Source organism: Xiphophorus hellerii, chromosome 4 (genome assembly GCF_003331165.1).
Source record: "Xiphophorus hellerii strain 12219 chromosome 4, Xiphophorus_hellerii-4.1, whole genome shotgun sequence".
NCBI lineage: Eukaryota > Metazoa > Chordata > Actinopteri > Cyprinodontiformes > Poeciliidae > Xiphophorus > Xiphophorus hellerii.
The window spans coordinates 27,987,357-28,007,310 of record NC_045675.1 but is presented as its reverse complement, the minus strand read 5'-3'; the positions used below and the strand labels follow the sequence as shown (position 1 = coordinate 28,007,310).

Genomic DNA, 19,954 nt, shown 5'->3' with positions numbered 1-19,954 from the left:
GGTTTGTTAGAGAGCATCCGTGAGGAAACGGCATCATGGAGGAGCACAGCAGACAGGTCAGGGCGAAAGCACAGAGCGGAGCCCAGTATTTCAACATCTTGCAGTTCTGGTCAGTGTTGTATAGTAACGAAGTAAAAATACTTCACTACTTTACTTAAGTATATTTTGGAGTACTTCATACTTTCCTCGAGTATGAAAATTTTTGATGACTTTCACTTTTACTTCACTACATTTCCGAACTTAATTGCGTACTTTTACTCCGATACATTTTCAATGTGTGGTTTAGTTACTCGTTACAAAAAAGCGAGAGAGAGAAACAAAGTGTTTTGACCCCACCTACTGATTAGCAAGTAGGCTACCGAACAAAGTCCGTAGCCTGCTTGCCTGGGCTTGTTCATCACCTCCAATAGGATACACCTGTTTCGCTTCTCCCATTGTTGGGGAAATCAGAAATCAGAACACCGTACAGCGGGTGGGAGGGACGAACACAGAAGAGTGCTGCCCGCACTGACGCGGCTCAGGGATTACGTGACACGCAGCGCCGTGCCCTATAATGCACTGTAAGCTATGTAATGTGTTTGAGGCAGTTGACCAAAATCCCGGACAATTTTTAAATTCCCCCCGGACATCTTTTTAGGTCTGAAAAGTAGGACATGTCCGGGAAAAAGAGGACGTCTGGTCACCCTAGTTCAAGGGGGGACAGAAGCCATAGCGATAGCAATTTAGACTAAATTTAACGAATATAGGAAAGGCATGCAAGTTCAAAACCACAAACCATTAACATGTGCTACTCTTTAAAACTGGAACAATTTATTAGCAGGTTTAATTTTGTCTGCACTTGGTTGGGTACAATATTTTAAGTTTATTTGACAAGTTTACCAAAATATAAGAAATGTCATTCACACTTGCCTTGTTTTACTTTTTACTTGTACTTTTCATTACATTACTTGAGTACATCCATTTTTACAGTAATTTCCATACTTAAGTACAAGACGTTTCAGATACTTTAAGACTTTTACTCAAGTAACATTTCAGTCAGTGACTTCGACTTTTACCAAAGTCGTATTTTGGAGAGGTACTTGTACTTTTACTTGACTCTGAGATTTCAGTACTTTATACAACACTGGTTCTGGTCAGTCCATCAAATGAAAAAGAGCAGAACACAACTGCAAACCAACCAAGACGTGGCTGTGTCCACCCAAAATGAAAATATAATTTTTTTTTGTTGGATCTAGGTTTGGACTTTGACTGGGCCAATTGCACACACGAGGAAGCGTTTATTTGAACCAGTGATTTCTGGCCTTTCCAGCTTCCACCACTTAAGGAAAATCAAATCTCTGACTATTTTCTGTTATTTTAATTTCTGAGAAGGACCTAATGACCCCATGCTTGTTCATAACAACCCTATTGGTTTAAGTCTGCCACATATTAGAGATTCTCTGGTTCCAGAACGATTCAGAGCAGCTAGTTTTCATTTTCCGGCAATCGCTTTTCCCTCTTCCCCTAGTCGTATCTATTTTGCGGTGACACAACGCCCAAAGCCAAATTTCTTGGTCTGACTTGAAGGCTAACCCGTTTTCACTCTTACGCTGAGTTTTACGACCTACTGTTAAAAAGTGGTGGGCAGCTCTGAGTCTGGACCGTGACCCGACCTCCACCTTTAGCTGAGGTCTCGATCCTCCCTCGCCACAGGGCGGGGTTAATCTATTTTACGACACTGCGTGATGCATTTGTGGTTCTGAAAATCTAATATTTCCTTTGTTTTCTTAATTAGGTAACTAGTTTTGAAGTGAAATGTTCAGCTCTGCAGTTTCAGTTAGTCACAGTTCGATCATTAATCTGATTTAATTCCCATTCTATTATTGGATTATATTCCTTTTGTCTATCAGTAACTGGATGGCCTGCAGTGGTAAAAGAAAGAGGTTATTCAACACCTGGATTAATCCTGAGTCTTATGGTGAGGGCATTTGGTTGCATTGGGTTTTCTTTAACACAAATCCATGCCACACTTGTCAGATTTTAAGCAAAAAATAAAATAATAACAATAATTAGGCTACTTTACACATTGTATAAACTTGACCGCCAAAATGCTCGACGTAGCAGAACAAAAACATGTAAAAAGTTTAAAGGGTATGAATACGTTCGCATAAACCGGAAGGAGAAAGGAATTCCCCCCTCGACCTGAAGAGACTTTTATTTCTCAGTAGGCCCAACGCGCCTCGTCTGTGAGAGGAACAGAAACTAAAAAGGCTCCGCGTCTCACATGACACAAGCCAATACAGGAAGCGCCCGGGGGCAGCTATCAGCGGCGGAAAACAACAACCGTCACCATACGAACTCATCCAGCCGAACAAAAATGACCTTGTGCCGCACAGGAAGCCATTGACGTTCAAGATTAAAACAAACTCCGTGGAAAGTCGACGATGGAGGTGAAAGGAGCGCTCGGCGTCGCTCTTCTGTTTGTCGTTTCCCTAATAACGCAGGTAGGTTTGAAAGGGACTAGCTTCTGTCGAGCTTGAACAGCTATGTGGTTGTCGAAGACACGGTGACACACAGTAAGCGCCGAGAGCCAGCAGCCTGCGTGTTGGGTCGCTGCGAGGCGCCGAGGTGTGTGTTTCCGCTGTGGTTTTAAAACGGACGGAATGCGGAGAGTCGAGTGGAAGCTAACAATGCTAACTGGTGTTAGCTTTCTGGTTTATGAGTCAGGATCATTGAAGCAACGCCGAAAACTGTATTTCTACTGAACATGTTCCTGTTTCACAGAAACGTGTTAATACGTCTTATATATATATACATATATATTTGTATATAAAAATATACAAATAAGTTTTACGGCATTTTGAATCAATTTAGCCAGTCTAAACATTAGTTTAAGTTGTGTTTAAGGTAGAGAGGGGATCTCCACTTCCCTATGGCAACAAAGTTTTTATTTACGGCATTGGTCCCAATCAAAGGTAAATAAAAAAGAAGAAGAAGAAGAAAACAAACAATGAAACGAGTACTGTTACGGCTTCATCGACAACTGATGGTGCTACATTCCAAGTAAATAAGTCATTACAAAAATATTTACCTATGATAATTTAATAACATTGAAAAAAAAAAATATATATATATATATAGAATCATTTGGAATATTGGAAATATGAAAAAACATACATTTGTGCATAGTTAATAAAACATTCCAATAAATATTAAAATTAATTCTAAACTAATAAAATGTGTAATTCATACTCTAGCACTTTTATATGTTAAGGTAATGTATAATGATGTCAAAATATAACTATTATAAATCTGTATTTGTCATGGGAAAAAAAACTGCGTGTGAATTTATATAATACGTCTAGTGAACTGCAAGTTTAAGATAAAATCATACAGGAATATTTCATCTACCCAGTGGTGAACAGGTAAAATGCAGGGTGCACAATGGCCAAGCAACCACAATCACTCTTAAAAGCTATTTATGTGTGTAAATATGAAAACATGATTGGGTTTTTTTTTTTTATTACAGCACGTTTAACCCTCTCTAAATCGCATTATTTAAGAACCCAGAATCCAAAAATCATAAAATACTAATTGTGCAACGACTTATTAATTGGTCTGAAAATCTCTTACTGTGAAAATAAAATGCTGGTTTGAAAAAAATCCTGACTGGGTTTGTAGCTATCCAAGAGTGAATACCCTGTCAATAATGCCTGTGTTTTCTTAAATTACCTCATCACAACTAGTGTCCTTCAGTGTCAAAGGGTTGTTTAGATATTTCTAATATCTATTTTTGTTCTTTCTGTTTAGTAGTCTCACCTATCATGACGTGTGCTGCTGCCTTTCTTGGCCGGGTCACCCTTGTGAAAGAGGTCTTGGTGTCAGTGGGATTTATCTGGCTAAATAACGGTTTAATAATTGAAAAAAAAAATTAATCGATAAATATTTTATCGATTATTCTGGTGACTAATTGGATAAAAAAATGGTCATATTTTCCAGATTTTTCATTTAACCACACAAGCCTTTTTTTATATTAGAAATACATTAAAATATGCAAATAAAGAAATAATTTAATTCCTTTTTTTTAAAATAAGAAAATAAACATTTTATACGGGTGAAGCTAAAAGTATGCCACTTGTGGAGTTTTGGCTAAAACATATTTACCGACAAAGGTTGTTTTTATCTTGAATGTAAAATGTACATATTTTATGTGGCTTAAATACGGTTCTGAATTATTTTTTTTTCAGAAAACTATTTCTTCTTTTTTTTTTTTGACTCTCTATACTCCAGTGAACAATTAGTTGATTACTAAATTAGTTGGCGATTATTTCAATAATTGATTAATCCGATTAATCGCTTCAGCCATGTAAATAACTTGCTTTCTCCACTCTAACCACTGACCAAAATAAAGATAAACTTGTAGGATGTTGAAGTATCGTTATCCGGGGTCTCCATTTAGTCATGTTGGTGCAAATAATTTTTAACATTTATTTTAAAAAGTGGAATTAGGTTAAAATATTCATTGTATGTCTTCATCTGCAGGTAAATTGCCAAGAGGCTGTTTTGCACATCTCAAATGGAAGTTTGTATCGGGATTACTGCCTCGTCTACAATCACTCCTGGACTCCTCTTGAAGACACACTCGTTAAAGCTGTAAGCTTCGACTCCTCTCAGCAGTTATCTTCTCTTCAGGAAACTCTGGGCTGGCTTGTCTCCTTACACTATCTGTTCATTTTTTTAATTTTTTTTATCAGCCGACGTACAAGCTGGTGAATCTGACGTCCACTGTGCTGTGTGACACCTCAGGAGTCCGACTAGAGGCGGTAAAGGGCAAAGCTCTGGTGGTGATGAGGGGGCAATGCAATTTCAGCCAGAAGGCTATTGTCGCCCAAAAACTTGGCGCTAAGGCGCTGCTTATTGCGAGCAACACAACACTGGTAAGACGTTCAGATGAAATTGCCTTTTTGGTTGAAAAAAAAAAATAATAATATATGTGCACTTTTTTACTGTTTAACTTTAGTTGTTAAATATTCAATATTGTTTTGTGTTTTTTTTGTTGTTGTTTTTTTCCCTATGAGATAGAAATCTCAGTTTTGGGTGTGCCGTGGTGGCGTAGGGGTTAGCGCGGCCCACGTTTGGAGGCCTTGAGTCCTCGACTCGGCCGTCGCGGGTTCGATTCCCAGACCTGGCGACATTTGCCGCATGTCTTCCCTCCTCTCCATCCCCCTTTTCTGTCAGCCTACTTTCACATAAGGGACACTAGCGCCCGCAAAAAGACCCCCTGGAGGGGTAAAAAAAAATCAAAAAAATCTCAGTTTCTTGAAAAAATATAGCCACCAGCTGAGAACCCACCAAGACTAAACCAGTTTTACAAGTTTCACTTCCAACTTCGGCTAAATCAGAATCTTGTTTCTCCTTTTGTATTAAAACGACTAAAAGAAAACCACAGGAAGTGAAATGTTCTCATGTATAATATTCTATATTCAGCATTCGTTGTTGTTGTTTTTTTCTCTCTGGGCAGAGATATTAATTTTCTGACTTTTTCACAAAGATTCTGTTAATTGTTTTGGCAGGCCCAGAGCATCACTGATCCTCCACTGTACTTCAAAGTGTGCATGATGTGGGTTTCTATGCACGCCTAGAAAACCATTTGCTGCCAAAAATCTCAGTCTTTGTATCGCCTAATCAAAATGGACCAGTTAAACCACAGGCAAAGTTATGGAAACTTGTTAGAAACTTTTTTCCCGTAGGAGGCGTAACCAGAACTGTAGTTGTCAGGCAAATAGTTTTTGGGAAAGCAAACAAACAAACACATCGCTCCAGAACCATTTTGTTTGTCATTTACAGATCGTTTTAGACTGGAATAGGAAACCGGTGATATCCATACAGCAATAAGGAAGTGGCGTGTGAATGACTGTTTCTATGATTGCACTCTTGTTTCTTAAACAGATGATCTATACTGATCCCTATAGACTGTCCAGTAAACACAAGTTTATTTGGTGTGGTTGCCAACTCTGCTCCTCAGATCACTCCATCAGCCAACGAGTCTGAGTATCCAAAGGTCCACATTCCTCTGGCTCTCATGAGGTACATGGACTTCCTGACCGCCGAGCGTGTAAGTGGGGTTTGCTTTCTGTTTCTGCTTTTTATTGGACCAGATTTTATCTCCTCCAAGAGCAAATTTGAAATGTAGTCATATTATGTAAGTTACAGTATTGCGTATAGAAATAGGTACTAGTTGTACCAAAAAGACTTCAATCTTATCTGGGTCTGAAACGATTAATTGATTATTGAAATAATTGTCGGCTCATTTAGTACTCGATTAATTGTGAACTGGAGCGTGGCGACTGTACCGAAGGCCATTTGCTGAAAGAAAGCCAAAACTGTACAAACAACATAAACATTTTCCATTTAAGATGAAAAAACCTTTGTCCATAAATATGTTCTACTCAAAACCGCTGATATGTTATTGCATTTTAGACTGTAAAATGTTTATCTTCTTATTCGGAAAAGGGATTAATTAGCATCTTTTAATGTAATCTAATTGAATATAATGTAAAAAAAAAAAAAAAGGTTTAAATAAAAAATCTGCCAATTTTTAATCGGATTAATAATTGTCAGAATAATTGATAGATTAATCGTTAGCTGCAGCCCTAATCTTACCTGGTGTCAGCCATCAGAACTGTTGACCTCTTGTTTGTCCTCCAGGTGTTTGGCGAAGGAATGGAAGTGAAGCTGTACGCGCCGCAGTACTCCAAGATTGATCCGAACATCGCCGTCCTGCTGCTGATCGCTATAGCAACGGTGGCTTTGGGCGGCTTATGGAGTGGAGCTTGTGAACGGTGAGAGTTGGTACCTTTCAGAGCTTGAAGTTTCGTAAGGGTCGGTGTGAGCAAAAGCTTTATTTCACTGTGCAGCTTAACATTTTACTTTTGTCATATCACTATTATTATATCACTAAACTGCATGCAGCAACGGCACTTATTCAAATTGTCGAATTTACTGACATTTATTAATTCTCTCGTGGATCAAACATCGGAAAAAATGGATAAATTAACATTTCTAATTAAAAAAAATGTCAGTTTTGTTTAACATCGTTGATTGTGACTTACCAAAAAATGATAAATCAAAATTCTTCTAAGAAAATGTTCACGATAAATTACAAACGATAAATATCGTTAGTTGTAGGACCATATTGCATGAATGGTTAGGTTACGTAGCGATAAAAACGGAAGTAGGAAACTAGTATCAACTCTTGTTGGGGTTTCTGTTTTAAAATAACAGTTTGAAAGTTTCAAACGGAGTCTGGCTACAGGAGCAGACAGCCTGACTAACTAACCAGCTTGATATACTGCTGGTGTTAATCTATTAGGAGCACAACAGCTATTGTGTGTAATAATTACATGAAAACTGCTGTTAAATTGCTCGGCCGTTTTCGATTTTTGCTCAAAACACGTTTCCCCTTTTCACACCAGCGAGCGACTGAAGAGCTACGCTGCCGGAGGAGGAGCAGAAGAACACAAAACGGACAGCAGCAGAGTCCTCTACTCCCCCCTCAGCATCATCATCTTCGTCATCGTGATGTGCGGGATGCTGGTGCTCATGTACTTCTTCTACAACGTTCTCGGTGAGCGGAACACAATGAGCGAATCACTTGTTGGGATTGGAGAAGTCATGCGAGGAATTTATTTATTTATTTTTTTACCGGCGCAATCCGTTTTCTTTTTCCGTTCACAGTTTACATCATTATTGTCATCTTCTGCTTCGCCACCGCCTCGGCACTGTTCAGCTGCCTGGATGCGGTGCTGGACTTAATCCGTTGTGGCACTTTAAGGTATGGGCCTCGCTTCTTCTTGTATTACAAGATGCAGTTTGAAAGATGTGCAAAGCGGATTATTTTTTTTCTTTACAAAAATGTAAAAAAGCTGGAACAATTAGGGTTGAAACGATTAATCGGATTAATCGCTTATTGAAATAATCATCAGATAATCTAGGAATCGATTCATCACTAACTGGAGGATACAGACTCAAAAGAAGACCATTTGTTGAAAGAACAACACACTCAGAGCAGGAATTAGGCCAAAACTGTACAAAATACACGTACATTTTACATGTTTTTCTTTAATTAGATAAAAAAAAAACTGTCAAGTGTAAAGTTTTCACATTACCTGGTTCAAATTCTGTAAAGAACAAAATGTTGGTTTGAAGACCTTTTGCTGTCCAATTATTAATTGATTAATGCAAAAATTAATCAGTTAATCTACAAATGTATACCAAACGAAGGCTACGTTATTGCATTTCTCAGTCTTTATTTGCACCTTTCAATGTATTTTGAATTTTTTCCAGAAAATAAAAAAGTGGAGGGCCAGGTTTTTAAGACCCGGTCTTAAAAACCTGGCAGGGTTTTTAAGACCCTGTCCAAACTGACGACTCTGATGGCTCAAATTAGCCTCCATTCATCCATTCTTCTATTCATCTATTGTTCTATTGTACATGTGGTCGTTGACCGTCAGGCCAGAAGGTAGGGATGTGAATAGTCCATGTTGGGGGTGGGTATCTATGATACCTAACACTAGTCGGTTTAGTTTTGAAGCGATGTTTTTGGAGAGATGTGACTTTTTGCAGCTGATCCATGATGTTGTGCTGCATTATCCAGGTCATTTTGCCAAATGTACATAGAGTTTGCAAAACATACAATCTGTTTCAAAAAGTATGCAAAGGTTTTTCTAAAAGAAATGAGTAATGTTTCTCTTTGAAATAAAGCTAAGAGGATATAAAATGACAGTTTAGAAATAAACTAACCAAATTAATTGTGTTGATCCACCTCAAAAAAATCATGCAAAAAGTGTAAGCAAAGGAGATCTGGGAGACTTTGCACATGCAAATTTGCATGCAGCCTTTTGTGCTGTGGAGGATAAATAGGTGACTGCTTCACCTATTTAGTTCACAAGAACTAATGGCATTTATTTCAGTCATAATCTTGCGGGGGGTGACCAAGGTTCCATCACTATGTGACAGCTGGTCAGCAAACCTGGCAAACATGATTGACATGGCAGCACTGAATGCACATGTGCTTTATCAGGCATGCATTGGGGTGCAGGAGAGACGGGTGGACTTCTATTTTACTGTCAGTCCTGCACTTTATATTTTATATTTAGATTTATATTCATATTTTATACTGTATTTTATTTTACTCACAACATTGGAACCTCAAACATTGTCCTGAGCCGTATGCAACGAAATTTCGTTCTGTATACACCCTGTGCATGCAAAATGACAACAAAGTCAGTCTAAGTCGAAGTCGAAGTCTAAGGAACAATTGTGCAACTGTGAGATGCGTTGAGGCCATTAACAGGGTACTGATAAGGTAATGGCCCTATTTACTGAACAAAAGCACCTGCTAGATAAAATCCTTCAGGTCATTTGGCCTGTCTCTAGACTGAATAGGTAGAAACACCAAATGGACTACCTTCGGCCCTCCTAGTGTTAATGAAAAATAGGAAGAATGTGGCAATTTTTAAAATCAGACTAATCGTCTGAATAATTGATTCCTAAAATAATCTTTAGTTTCAGCCTTAGAAATAATATTTTGAAATCAAACATTTCGTAGATGAGTTACCATAAGGAAATATTCCCCCGTTTTCTCATTTATGCAGTTATTCGGTCACCATTACTCAAAATAAACAACCCAGACCTTGTGTTCACACCAGGAGTGTGTCGCGCAGAGCCCTGTGAGCAGTGTGTGTGTGTGTGTGTTATTTCTGTGTTTCCAGCAGCTTCAGCTGTTAAATGCCCCCCGAATCATTGGTGTGTGTGTTTTTTCTCAGCTTTTCTGTGCGTAACAAGAGCTTCTCAGTGAGGTCCATCCTGCTGGCTTCTGTGTGCATTAGCGTCGCTGTGATCTGGGGAGTGTACAGAAATGAAGACAGGTACTGTCATGACACACACACACTCTTTTCTATTTCTGTTTCATTTCTCTCTGCTATTAATGCAGGCGTCCGATTTGAAGTGAAGCAGAATTAAGTTGGAAACGCCCAAACCGTTGGGGATGTGCTTCTCACAAAACAACACACACTTCAACATCCTCATTAGTTCATGTGAATTTGAAGACCTGGTTTATATTTTTAGAAAAACTGGGTAACTTGGTTCACCTGCTGTTTGCAAAACGCAAACACCCCATTCGCTGATAATAAGTGACTGTAGAAAGTATCGCTTTTATTTGGCGTGCACCAATAAATCGGCCCCGATTTTCTGAATTTTGGGAGTTTGGCAGTCGACCGATATTTACTTGTGAACCGATTATTAGGGAGGACAGACTGACAGGCTCACTTCTACACAACTTATCAACTATGCTGCTATATTTAGCAACTTTTCAGAGAAAAAAAATTCATATCAGAAAAAATGAAAATCGTTAGCTCAGGCTTTTTAAATATCGGCCAGATAACTGCAATCGCTCCATCATTAATTTCACTACCTTCACGTCACAGTGCATGCGTGTCAGGATTGCCCCAGTGCAGACACACATTGCTGTATTTGAATTTATGAAACATGGTTGGATGAAAACTACAGATTCACTCATCAGATTCTATTGATGATTTTTCAATACCGATTTCTTGTTAAAGACTAAAAATAGCATAATACCTTTTCCCCCCCCCGACTCACTGCATACATGTGACATGTTATTTTCTCAACAATAAAACCATGAAAAAAAACCTATAATTTGTTAACGAAGTTGCGTGCAATTGTAGAGCTGTTTTAGTAAATGGATTATTTTAATATTTGAAATAAGAAAGCTCGAATTTACTCCTTGGTGTTAGGTTACTAAATCAGTCAGGGGTTTTTTAAGCTACATCGGTGAATTCATTAAATGTTTAGATAAGGAGTGGAGGTGTCATCAGTTTGGCTCTAAAACAGAGCAACGTTGTAATACATTCAGCTTTCTGTCAACTGTTGAAGATCCATTGAGTGTGTTGGGTAAACTGATTGGAAAAAAAACCCCCAGCAACAACAAAAAAACCCATCAGATTTTTAGTTTCTGACCAGCCGATCTCTAATTATAAAACTGTCCGGTTCCGGTCAGTGGACGATTTCTCATATCTGATTAAAAAGCTGTTTTGTCCTCTTAGGTGGATCTGGATCCTGCAGAACTTGCTTGGTATTGCTTTTTGCCTCAACTTCATGAAGACCATCACACTGTCCAATTTCAAGGTCTACACACACACACACACACACACACACCCACACACGCATACACACGCCCACAGCTGTAGCCTCAGCATTTTATTGGTGTATATTGTGTTTAATTTTATTGTTTGCTCTGGGGGAGAATTCACCTTGTATTTTTTTTAGGCTGTATATGTTTTCCATTTTAAATTTGTAGTATTGGCGAGGATATAATTTTTGATTTGCTTTATTTTAAATAATAACATAGCAGTTTAGGATTGAGAAATTCTAGATTTCTCTGATCTAGAATCAGCTTTTTTATATTAACTTGTCTTATTTCTGACAGATCTGTGTGATCCTGCTGACTCTCCTCCTGCTCTATGATGTCTTCTTTGTGTTCATAACGCCTTTCTTCACAAAGGTTTGTGTAAATAGGCTGTTTTTCTATATTTTTTGTTGTGCCATTTTTTTTTTTGACACAACAAAAAAAATGTTGTCTTTTTTTTTTTTTGACGTATCATTTTTTTTTTGTTATTTTAGTATTTCTTTGAGTAATATTCAATATTCTTATGATAATGTTTCAAGAGTTTTGACACTGTCTTCGAACTCATATGTATGCATATGAGTTTGAAGAAATAATCAAGCCAGACACCTAATCGTAGATTGTTGGTGCTTGTTTGCATCACTGGTAGTTGTTATTATTTCATAAACTGATGAGAAATGCTATAACTTCCTTTTTTTTGCCCTTCAACAGAATGGAGTCAGCATCATGGTGCAGGTTGCGCTCGGCCCCGACGCGTCTGGGGAGAAGGTAATTTCTCCAAAAGTTTTATATTTATAATTTCCAATAGAAACTGTGAAAGTAAATTTCTAAAATCATCCCAAATATGGTGATCCGAGTCAAATTCTTCTGAATGTAGAGAAGCGAGTGAGCGCTAGACAAAGAGTTTCGGTCAGAAACTTCCTATTATGTGGTGTTGGAAAAGGTCGTTGAAGGCGAAACCGTTTCCTGAATCTAATCATGCAGTTTTGTTATGTTTTGAACCAAGTAACTATTGTACTACAATTTAGGAAACAGGAAACCGAATGTTAATTCTTCAGAAATCTGTTAAATTTCAAGAAAGAACCGCTGCAAACCAAAGGACAGGCACAAAAAAGCTTCACAGACGTGGAAATGGCATTACTTTATCAAGAAATGATCAATATTGTGAAAAATACATTTTCTGTTTACAAACTTCACTTAAACTTATGTAGGATTTTTTAAATGGGGGAAAATGACTATATAATTACTGTAATAATTCATGGTATCTACAGTAAGAGGGGGCAGAGAGTATGTTGCTCCATTTTTAATCCATTTATCAGGTCAAAACTCCAGTCACTCTAGCTATTTCTGTGGCATCTTTAAAATCATATTTAACCGTAGGAACAGGACACGGCGAAAAATTTGACCAGTTTTGGCTCTGTAATTTATTAAAACTTATTGGAAAATGCGATCTGGTTTTGCAGTGTGCAAAAGTACATGTGCATCTCGGTAAACCAGAATGTCATCAAAACATGAATGAATTTTTTTACATTCAATTAGAAACGGGAAAATCCTGCTATATACCTTCTTTACTAACAATGACATCTATTGCATCGTTTATGTTTATTTTACCTTTTTGGTCATGTTATGGTCTGCTCTATGCAGTCATGGCCTACTGGCTTGTGTCATTAACATTCTCCAGAAGCCGAAACAAGCCGTTGACAAAGAGACAGCTGCACAAAGAGTGCTTTGTACATGGAAAGTTGAGTGGAAGGAGAAAGGTGGACAAGTACAAGGGGAAAACTGCTGCCTTGAGTGGATTGTGAAACTGTGTCATGAATTTAAATTCCTTATATTTCACTTTTTGGATAAAAGTTTTAATTGATATTCTGACTGATTGAGATGCACATGTATTTTTTTTTATGCTTTTTTTTTCAGTTTTTGTCTGTTACCTAAAAAGGCAAACTGTCCTTCCTGTCGGTGTAAAACTTTATTAACGCATGTGCAGGTGTTTTCGTCTGGGGAGGTTTGGGTCGCTCATAGCATCAAGATGATGCAGAATACCTTCAGTATGGGGCGGGGCGGCTGCTCCCGAGCGATAAGCTACAAGCTAAGCTAAGCTTGTTGATACTCTCTGTCAAACTGCTAGCAGCTTTATTAGCATTCAGGCTGCTGTGAATGCCCTGAGGGGAACTGTAGACTGATCTACTAACTGTGCGCTGGGGTTGGGTGGGCTCTGTCTTAGACACAAGGTAACATGGTGGAGATCCCCGCTGAACCCCAGCCTCCTTCTGAGAAAGTAAGACTTGACTTGTTACCCATCCACTACCTTTTTTTTGTTTGTTTAGTTTGTCATGCTGCAACCTGGGGGAAAGGTGGAGGAAGGAACCTTTCTATGTCTCTAGAATGTTTGCCAACATAAAAATATGGGAGTGGTTTGCTAACGGACCTTTACTTTGTGCATTATTGTTTTTCTCTCTGTTGTTCTAGGGCAGTCCAAATGAATTGTAGAGTTTTCTCTATCAGCACAACACTAAATTCACACAAAGTTACTGTGTTGTATAGTTAAAGCAGTGGCACCCCAAGAAAATTGTCATGTGGGGGGGACCAGGCCATTAAAACTTTTAGGGTGCCTCCTTCCAGCCCCAGATATAGATATATGCAAATGTCGCCAAGTTGCAAGATGTCAATATATATAACATGTTTATTGGGTTTTACATTTATGTTTGGACAGCAGTTATAGCCCCACCAACACAAATACTACTTTTTGAAAACATTCCCATTTGGAATGCGTCTCTTTAGGACACACATTCACATTATCATTAAACTGCAAGTTGTAATTTTTGAATTTATTGATATGTTTTAAGGGTTTCATTGAACAAACAGTGAAGAAAATAGTAAAGCTGACAATACAGACAGTTGGCTTTTTTTTTCCAATCGTAAAATTTATCACGACTGCGATAAATCAAAATTACTATCATGATAAGTTTATCACAATAAATGATAAACGATAACAATAAATGGCCACCCGATGTTTCCTCACCATTGGGGCGCGACTGCTTTTGCAGACTTTGATTTCAAATACAGCAGTATTACAGACGTTGTGGTCATAAAGCATTAGCCGCTGTGGTTAGCCCCACTCCAGCGACTCCTCTGCCATTAAAAAAAGAATCTCCACCTGTGCAGATACCTGTGGTGATGCGTGTCCCGCGGTTCTCAGCTTGGGCTCAGAACCTGTGTGGGCTGCAGTTCTCCATCCTGGGTTACGGAGATATCATTGTCCCAGGTGAGATTCAAAGCCTGTTGAGGTTGACATTTTAAACGTACAGAGTAGCGACTGCTCATCACTTTTCTCTTGGATTGTCCTTTACCCAACAGGCCTCCTGGTGGCCTATTGCAGCAGGTTTGACGTTTGGATCAACAGCAGGAAGAAAGTCTACTTCATCAGCTGCGGTTTTGGTAATTTTCCTTATTCTCTATTTTTGTATACGTATATATATATTTTTTTGCTCGTATTTTGATGTCCATCCTTCTCGCTCCTTGCAGCCTATCTCCTGGGACTGGTGCTGACCTTTGCAGTGATGCTGCTGTCGGGGATGGGCCAGCCCGCCCTGCTCTACCTGGTGCCTTTCACCTTGATAACCTCCGCCGTGGTTGCGGGCTGCAGGGGGGAGATGAGGCAGTTCTGGACGGGAACAACATACGAGGTGAGAAGAGCGGCGTATGAAGAGCAGAGTCAGAATTGCTCGGTTCCAAGTTTGTCCCACAACAACCAGCACACCAGTAGTGGTGCATAGTTGAATAGGGTGGAAAGATAATAATACATGCCTTACCAATTAATTTAAAAATTAAAAGTTGAAACGCCTGGAATATATCTGTATTTGCTCTCCTATTCTGCTACCCTGAATAAAACGTACATAAGTCACCTAAGCAAAATGTTATTCTTCAGTATGTTGACACTAGCGGACTGAACATGAATGCATGCCAAATGTTTGACAAGGGGTGCACCGATTTCCTTAATTTTGGGAGATTGGCTGATATTTACACGTGAAACCGATCTCGCCTACCTGCGCTTTTACTCTGGCGTGAGACGGACCCTGCCGCACGTGTGCGGTTAACAATTGTTCACTTGGCAACTTTGTCACCATAGTTAGCAACTTTTCAGACGGAAAAACAAAAAATCGGTATTGGCCAAAATCGGAATCGGCGGGTCAGGCTTTTTTAAAGATCAGCCAGGAAACTGCAATCGGCACGCCTCTGATTTTTATTTTGTATTTTTTAGGTCTTCTCTACCTTCAGACTTGCACCGATCAAAGATTTTAATTCCGATTCTTTTACTACGCCAATTTCAGCCTGATCTGATTTCTTTTTACAGACTATATACAACATCAAAATCCATTTTTTCTTCATTTTTTTTTTTATTGGTCAAAATTAAAATCGATGATTAGCCAAAAAAAAAAAAAAGAAGACACGATCTGTGCACCTTTAAATTTCAAATATTTATTTTCCAAATAAAAAACAGAGCAATGTCTTGTTTTTCCTTCCACTTTACAAATTACCCAGTGCTTTGTGTCCTTATCATAAAGTCCCACTAAATCCCCTTAAAGTTTCTCCTTGTCATGAGGAAAATTGGTTCAGAAGTATGCTTTTGTAAAGTACTATGTGCTCATAGCTGCATAACAGGACGGCATTGCCTAACATAAATGGACAGCGGTGCTGTGCTTCAGTTTCAAAGCAGCTTTTGCATAAAAATTTCCCTGAAGCAAGCAGCTTTCTATTTGCAGGTCGGCTTCGCTTTACTATTTGCCTTTACAAAGGTGCGGCATACCTGCGATAACAACGTGTTCTCTTGCAAGCTCTTCGCAGACTGCGTTGTTATCGACCCCTGTTTGCTTTTAAACAGTAGAATTTCTCCTCACACAGTTTTGTTAGCAAAAATATTTCAGATATTTTACGGGAGGCCATTGTGGGTTGGAAACTTGTGTTCCAAGCCGTTCCCTGAAGCTACAACAACTGGCTAAGGGCTGTAGCATTATTAGGATGATAGTAAAAATAATCATTTGAGTCTGTTTGAGCTTTTTCCATCACCACTGCTGAAGTTTTCCCGTTTATTCTCCTCGGCTCAGGTGATGGGCGTTGCCTGTTTTGGTATAAAAATTAGATTTCCATAAACTTTTCCTCAAAGCTCAGTTTCAGGCATCTACATAAAAAAATCCATTGTTATAAATGTTAATCCCATTATAATTCCAGCGTGGCTCATGATTAGGCCTGTCATGATAACAAATTATGCCGGAACATAAATTGTACCAGTAATTATTGCTTTTAGGCCTGTCGCAATAAGCAATTAATCAGTTAATCGCATGATCAATTAAAATCATTTTACGTTTTTCTCTTTTCTCTTTCTACCCAAAACTGGACGATAAAAGTTTTCAGTCTGAGGCCTTAGTCTCAACTCGCCTTTTTTGTTTCTTTTTGAAGAACAGTTTTCCTTACAGACACTTCATAGTTCATTTTATTTGTCGTCTCTGTTGTTTTGTTGTTTATTTATTTTAGATATTTAAAATGTCTTCCAGTACCAGTGTCAAATGTTCATTAGAAATTAAAGTTTATTGATGGCTGAGAACGTGTTTTTGCGTTATTAGACCATTACTATTATATTTCTTGAAAATGGTCTCAAAACAGCAATATTATCGTTTATCGCAATGACTTCTGCTGGGACAATTTATCGTCCGGCAAAATGTGTTATCGGACTGGGCAGGCCTAAGTGCGATAAACATTGTTGTTGCTGTTTTGCGAACATTTTCAAGCGCTATTTTGATCATAGCGTAAAATCTAAAGCCCGCCTTCTCGAAGAAATATCCAAAATAAAACTCGACGACCAAAACCGGTAAAATGTAAATGAAAACCACAGACAAGCAAAACCATAAATAAAACCGCTTATGAAATCTCCGCAAACAAAATTGCCCTGCAAAAAATGTTAGTCATTAGAATTGAAATTATCAAGCTGATTTTTATTAATTGATTAATTGCTCATTGTGACAGGCTTAGTCATGTTTAGGTTTCTAGATTAGCTGGTAAAGTGACATTTGGTTGTGCGTTTGTGCCTTTGAGAGAGCGAGAGGGGAGCAGAAGCAAGATGTGATTCTGTCTTTGATTAATTTTCAGCAGGTTTTGGATTCACCCAGGGAACCTTTGCTACCAGGTGTGCTTCTCTCCGACCCAGATCCCTTCTTTGGTGTATTTTCTCTCATTAGTGTTGTTTCTTATCACTCATCACCTCTCACAAGCTTTCCTTTATTTTTTTATTCCCCCCTCCCACCTCCCCTTTTCTATCTCCTGATTTCCAGGGTCAGCGTCTCTCTAAGACGCAAATCCCAACAAATGAAAACTGCCATGTGGGACATCAAAGTGTTTTCCACAAACTGACCAGCAGGTGTCTCCACATGACAAAAAAACAAAAAACAAAAAACCCCAATTCAGATGAAAAGCCAACACTTTGATGCGGACTAAATAAAAATTGTGGCCCTGGAACAGCTTTTTAACTTCATCTCTTTGTTTCTGCATTATTTTGTGTAGCTACTCGTCTTCCTCATCTCCCTTCATTCATTCGTCTTTTCCAATCAACAGGGATAAGAATGAGTTGATATTCGTTCGGCCTTTCTGCATGCTGTTGCTTGCGGTTAGCGGTGGAGAGCTTTTGCATGGAGTTTGGATGGGTTAGGAGGGAATGCTAAGATTTTCTGCTTGCCTGCTTTTGGATCTACATTTTTCGCACTGATCAGTACGAGACCATTGACCGCTTTAAATAAATTATTAACACCCTTTGTCCATTTTGTTTTTTGTTTTTTTTACCTTTTATTTTAGAGGGAAGAACTGACCGGGCCGTAGGGGAAAGCTGCTGAGCTCCGACTCCTGGATTCACTTTTTTTGTCTTTCTTTTTTTTTTTTTTACAATGGTTGTTTTTATTTTTTTATTTCACATTTGCATTGCAAGGGAACACATCATGCCTATTCTGACTTTTCTGACAACTTAGAATCACTTTCACTGACTTGATCGGGAGCTTGGGAACTACTGGATCGAGGCAGAGGAGATGTTGGAGTATTTGAAACGTCTTGTAGTGCCTGAGAGGTCTGTTATGTTCACTAGCAGAAATCAGCGATGACTCTGCCTCGGCGGTAAACGAAATTAGAAAGCACTTTATAGAATCTGACTTGACAGGAAGAGAGGGGTTTAAATAACGTCTACCTGCAGAATAATATAAGTTTGATAACTGGGTTTTCTGTATAATCTTTTTTGTAAGATATGACTTTTTTTTTTTTTTTTTGCCTTATAATAAAGAAACTACTTAATATTCTTCTGTGTGCGTGTTGTTTTTATTCTAAACATTCAGATTTGATTATCTTTGAAACATTTCTTGTGTGCTGGGCACAATAAAGAGGGAAGGATTTTTGAACGTTTTTGCAGAGCCACAGAATAAACACATGGATTTTATAGTATCGTAATGTGGATCTATACGAGTGAAGCATTCACAGCCCTAAAGCTTTTTGCATTTTGTCATGTCACACCCACACATTTGTTTGCATTTCGTTAGACATTTATACAATAGACCAGCAAAAAGTAGCAGATAAATCTGAAAAGTGTGGTGGTCATGTGTTTCACCACCTTTTACTTGGATCTCCCTAAATAAAGAATTTGTGGAAGGACTTGAGGTTCACAGGTGTTACAAATTTACTCTGAGCTTGAGCTATGTAGAAAAAATAAAAATAAAACCTTCTGCCTTGATGTAAAAAGTTGTGAAACTCCCAAATATGTAACAGTTGTGAAATTGTACAAAGGGTGAAAAAATATTTTAAAAACTAATTAAAGACTATATATTTCCACATATGCAAAGGTATACTTTCTGTCCTGCGTTTTGTCATCAATGTTTTGATTATATAAAACATATCAATGTTTTCTGTAACAATCAGATTGTTACTGATTGAAGAGTTGAGTCAGTGTGGTTTCAGATTAGTTGAAGGTTGTATACTTAATTACCTCAGACGAATCGAAAATGACAACTTGTCCATGCAGCAATTAATGATTTACTTACCTTAAATATAGAGATATCTTTTGTCGTTGTCATTTACGAAAGCCCCCCCCGAGACACTTACAAAAAAGGCAATAATATATTCGTGTCATAACCGGATATTTGGTTATTGATGCTCTCTATATGATTGGTGGATCTAAATAAGATATTGTGTTTTTATCCATCAATAAAAAAAAGAAGTCTGAAATGCTACTATCGTTTATAGTTGGGCACAGTTATAATAAACACCGCATTTTACGACCAGCGATGGAAACAATGGATCTGCCTGCTCGTCTGCGTCGAGCAGGAACTAAAACAAAGCGCACATGTGGCGGCTGGCTCCGCCCGGTCACGTGAAGCCCTGGGCTGGCTGACTCAGCCGGCTCGTTACGCTGCGTCAGTCTGGAGTCGCTCAATTATGAAAAAGCAACCTTCCGTTGGAGCTGCAGCCGAAGCGGATCCCTCCAGCGTCCAGCGGGCTTTTATTCCGAGGCTAACCGAGAGCAACGCCGATAGATGGATAAAAGCCACGACACAGCTCTTCCTGAGTCTCAACGGTGAAGAGAATGGTACGTGAAGCCCGTCCGAGTTGGTCCGCCGTCTCGGTTCGGTTTTGCGGCGGTGGCAAATTGGCGCGAGGAGATTGTCGTGACTCATAGGGGCTTTTAAGTTGGACTCCCCCCCCCCACCACCACCACCTCCTCCACCATCTACCCCCTTATGC

At 38.7% G+C, this 19,954-nt stretch overlaps 2 protein-coding genes across 7 annotated transcripts in view; both read left to right on the top strand.

Moving 5' to 3' along the window:
* Window positions 1-2,203: 2,203 nt before the first annotated feature.
* Window positions 2,204-18,519, top strand: sppl2a (signal peptide peptidase like 2A). Of its 4 annotated transcripts, none has more exons than XM_032561576.1 (17): window positions 2,204-2,483; window positions 4,522-4,632; window positions 4,734-4,916; window positions 6,005-6,094; window positions 6,688-6,821; window positions 7,455-7,606; window positions 7,717-7,813; window positions 9,807-9,908; window positions 11,106-11,187; window positions 11,489-11,563; window positions 11,897-11,953; window positions 13,410-13,463; window positions 14,351-14,450; window positions 14,543-14,623; window positions 14,711-14,871; window positions 17,330-17,366; window positions 18,029-18,519. In XM_032561576.1, the coding sequence occupies exons 1-17, from the start codon at window positions 2,424-2,426 to the stop codon at window positions 18,064-18,066; spliced, it is 1,614 nt and encodes a 537-aa protein (XP_032417467.1). In that variant the 5' UTR covers window positions 2,204-2,423; the 3' UTR covers window positions 18,067-18,519. The 4 variants fall into 4 exon arrangements, with proteins under 4 accessions (XP_032417467.1, XP_032417468.1, XP_032417470.1 ...); XM_032561577.1 differs by having other exon boundaries at window positions 17,333-17,366; window positions 18,029-18,111; XM_032561579.1 differs by lacking the exon at window positions 13,410-13,463.
* A 1,062-nt stretch (window positions 18,520-19,581) lies between these two features.
* The window catches only part of trpm7 (transient receptor potential cation channel, subfamily M, member 7), a 45,084-nt gene continuing 44,711 nt past the window's right edge, over window positions 19,582-19,954 (top strand). The window contains exon 1 of one of the 3 annotated variants that reach the window (XM_032561575.1): window positions 19,582-19,799. In XM_032561575.1, coding sequence (XP_032417466.1) covers window positions 19,797-19,799 — 3 coding nt within the window. In that variant the 5' untranslated portion in view covers window positions 19,582-19,796. The remainder of the gene's footprint in view (window positions 19,800-19,954) is intronic. The other 2 variants (XM_032561574.1, XM_032561573.1) reach the window with 2 other exon arrangements.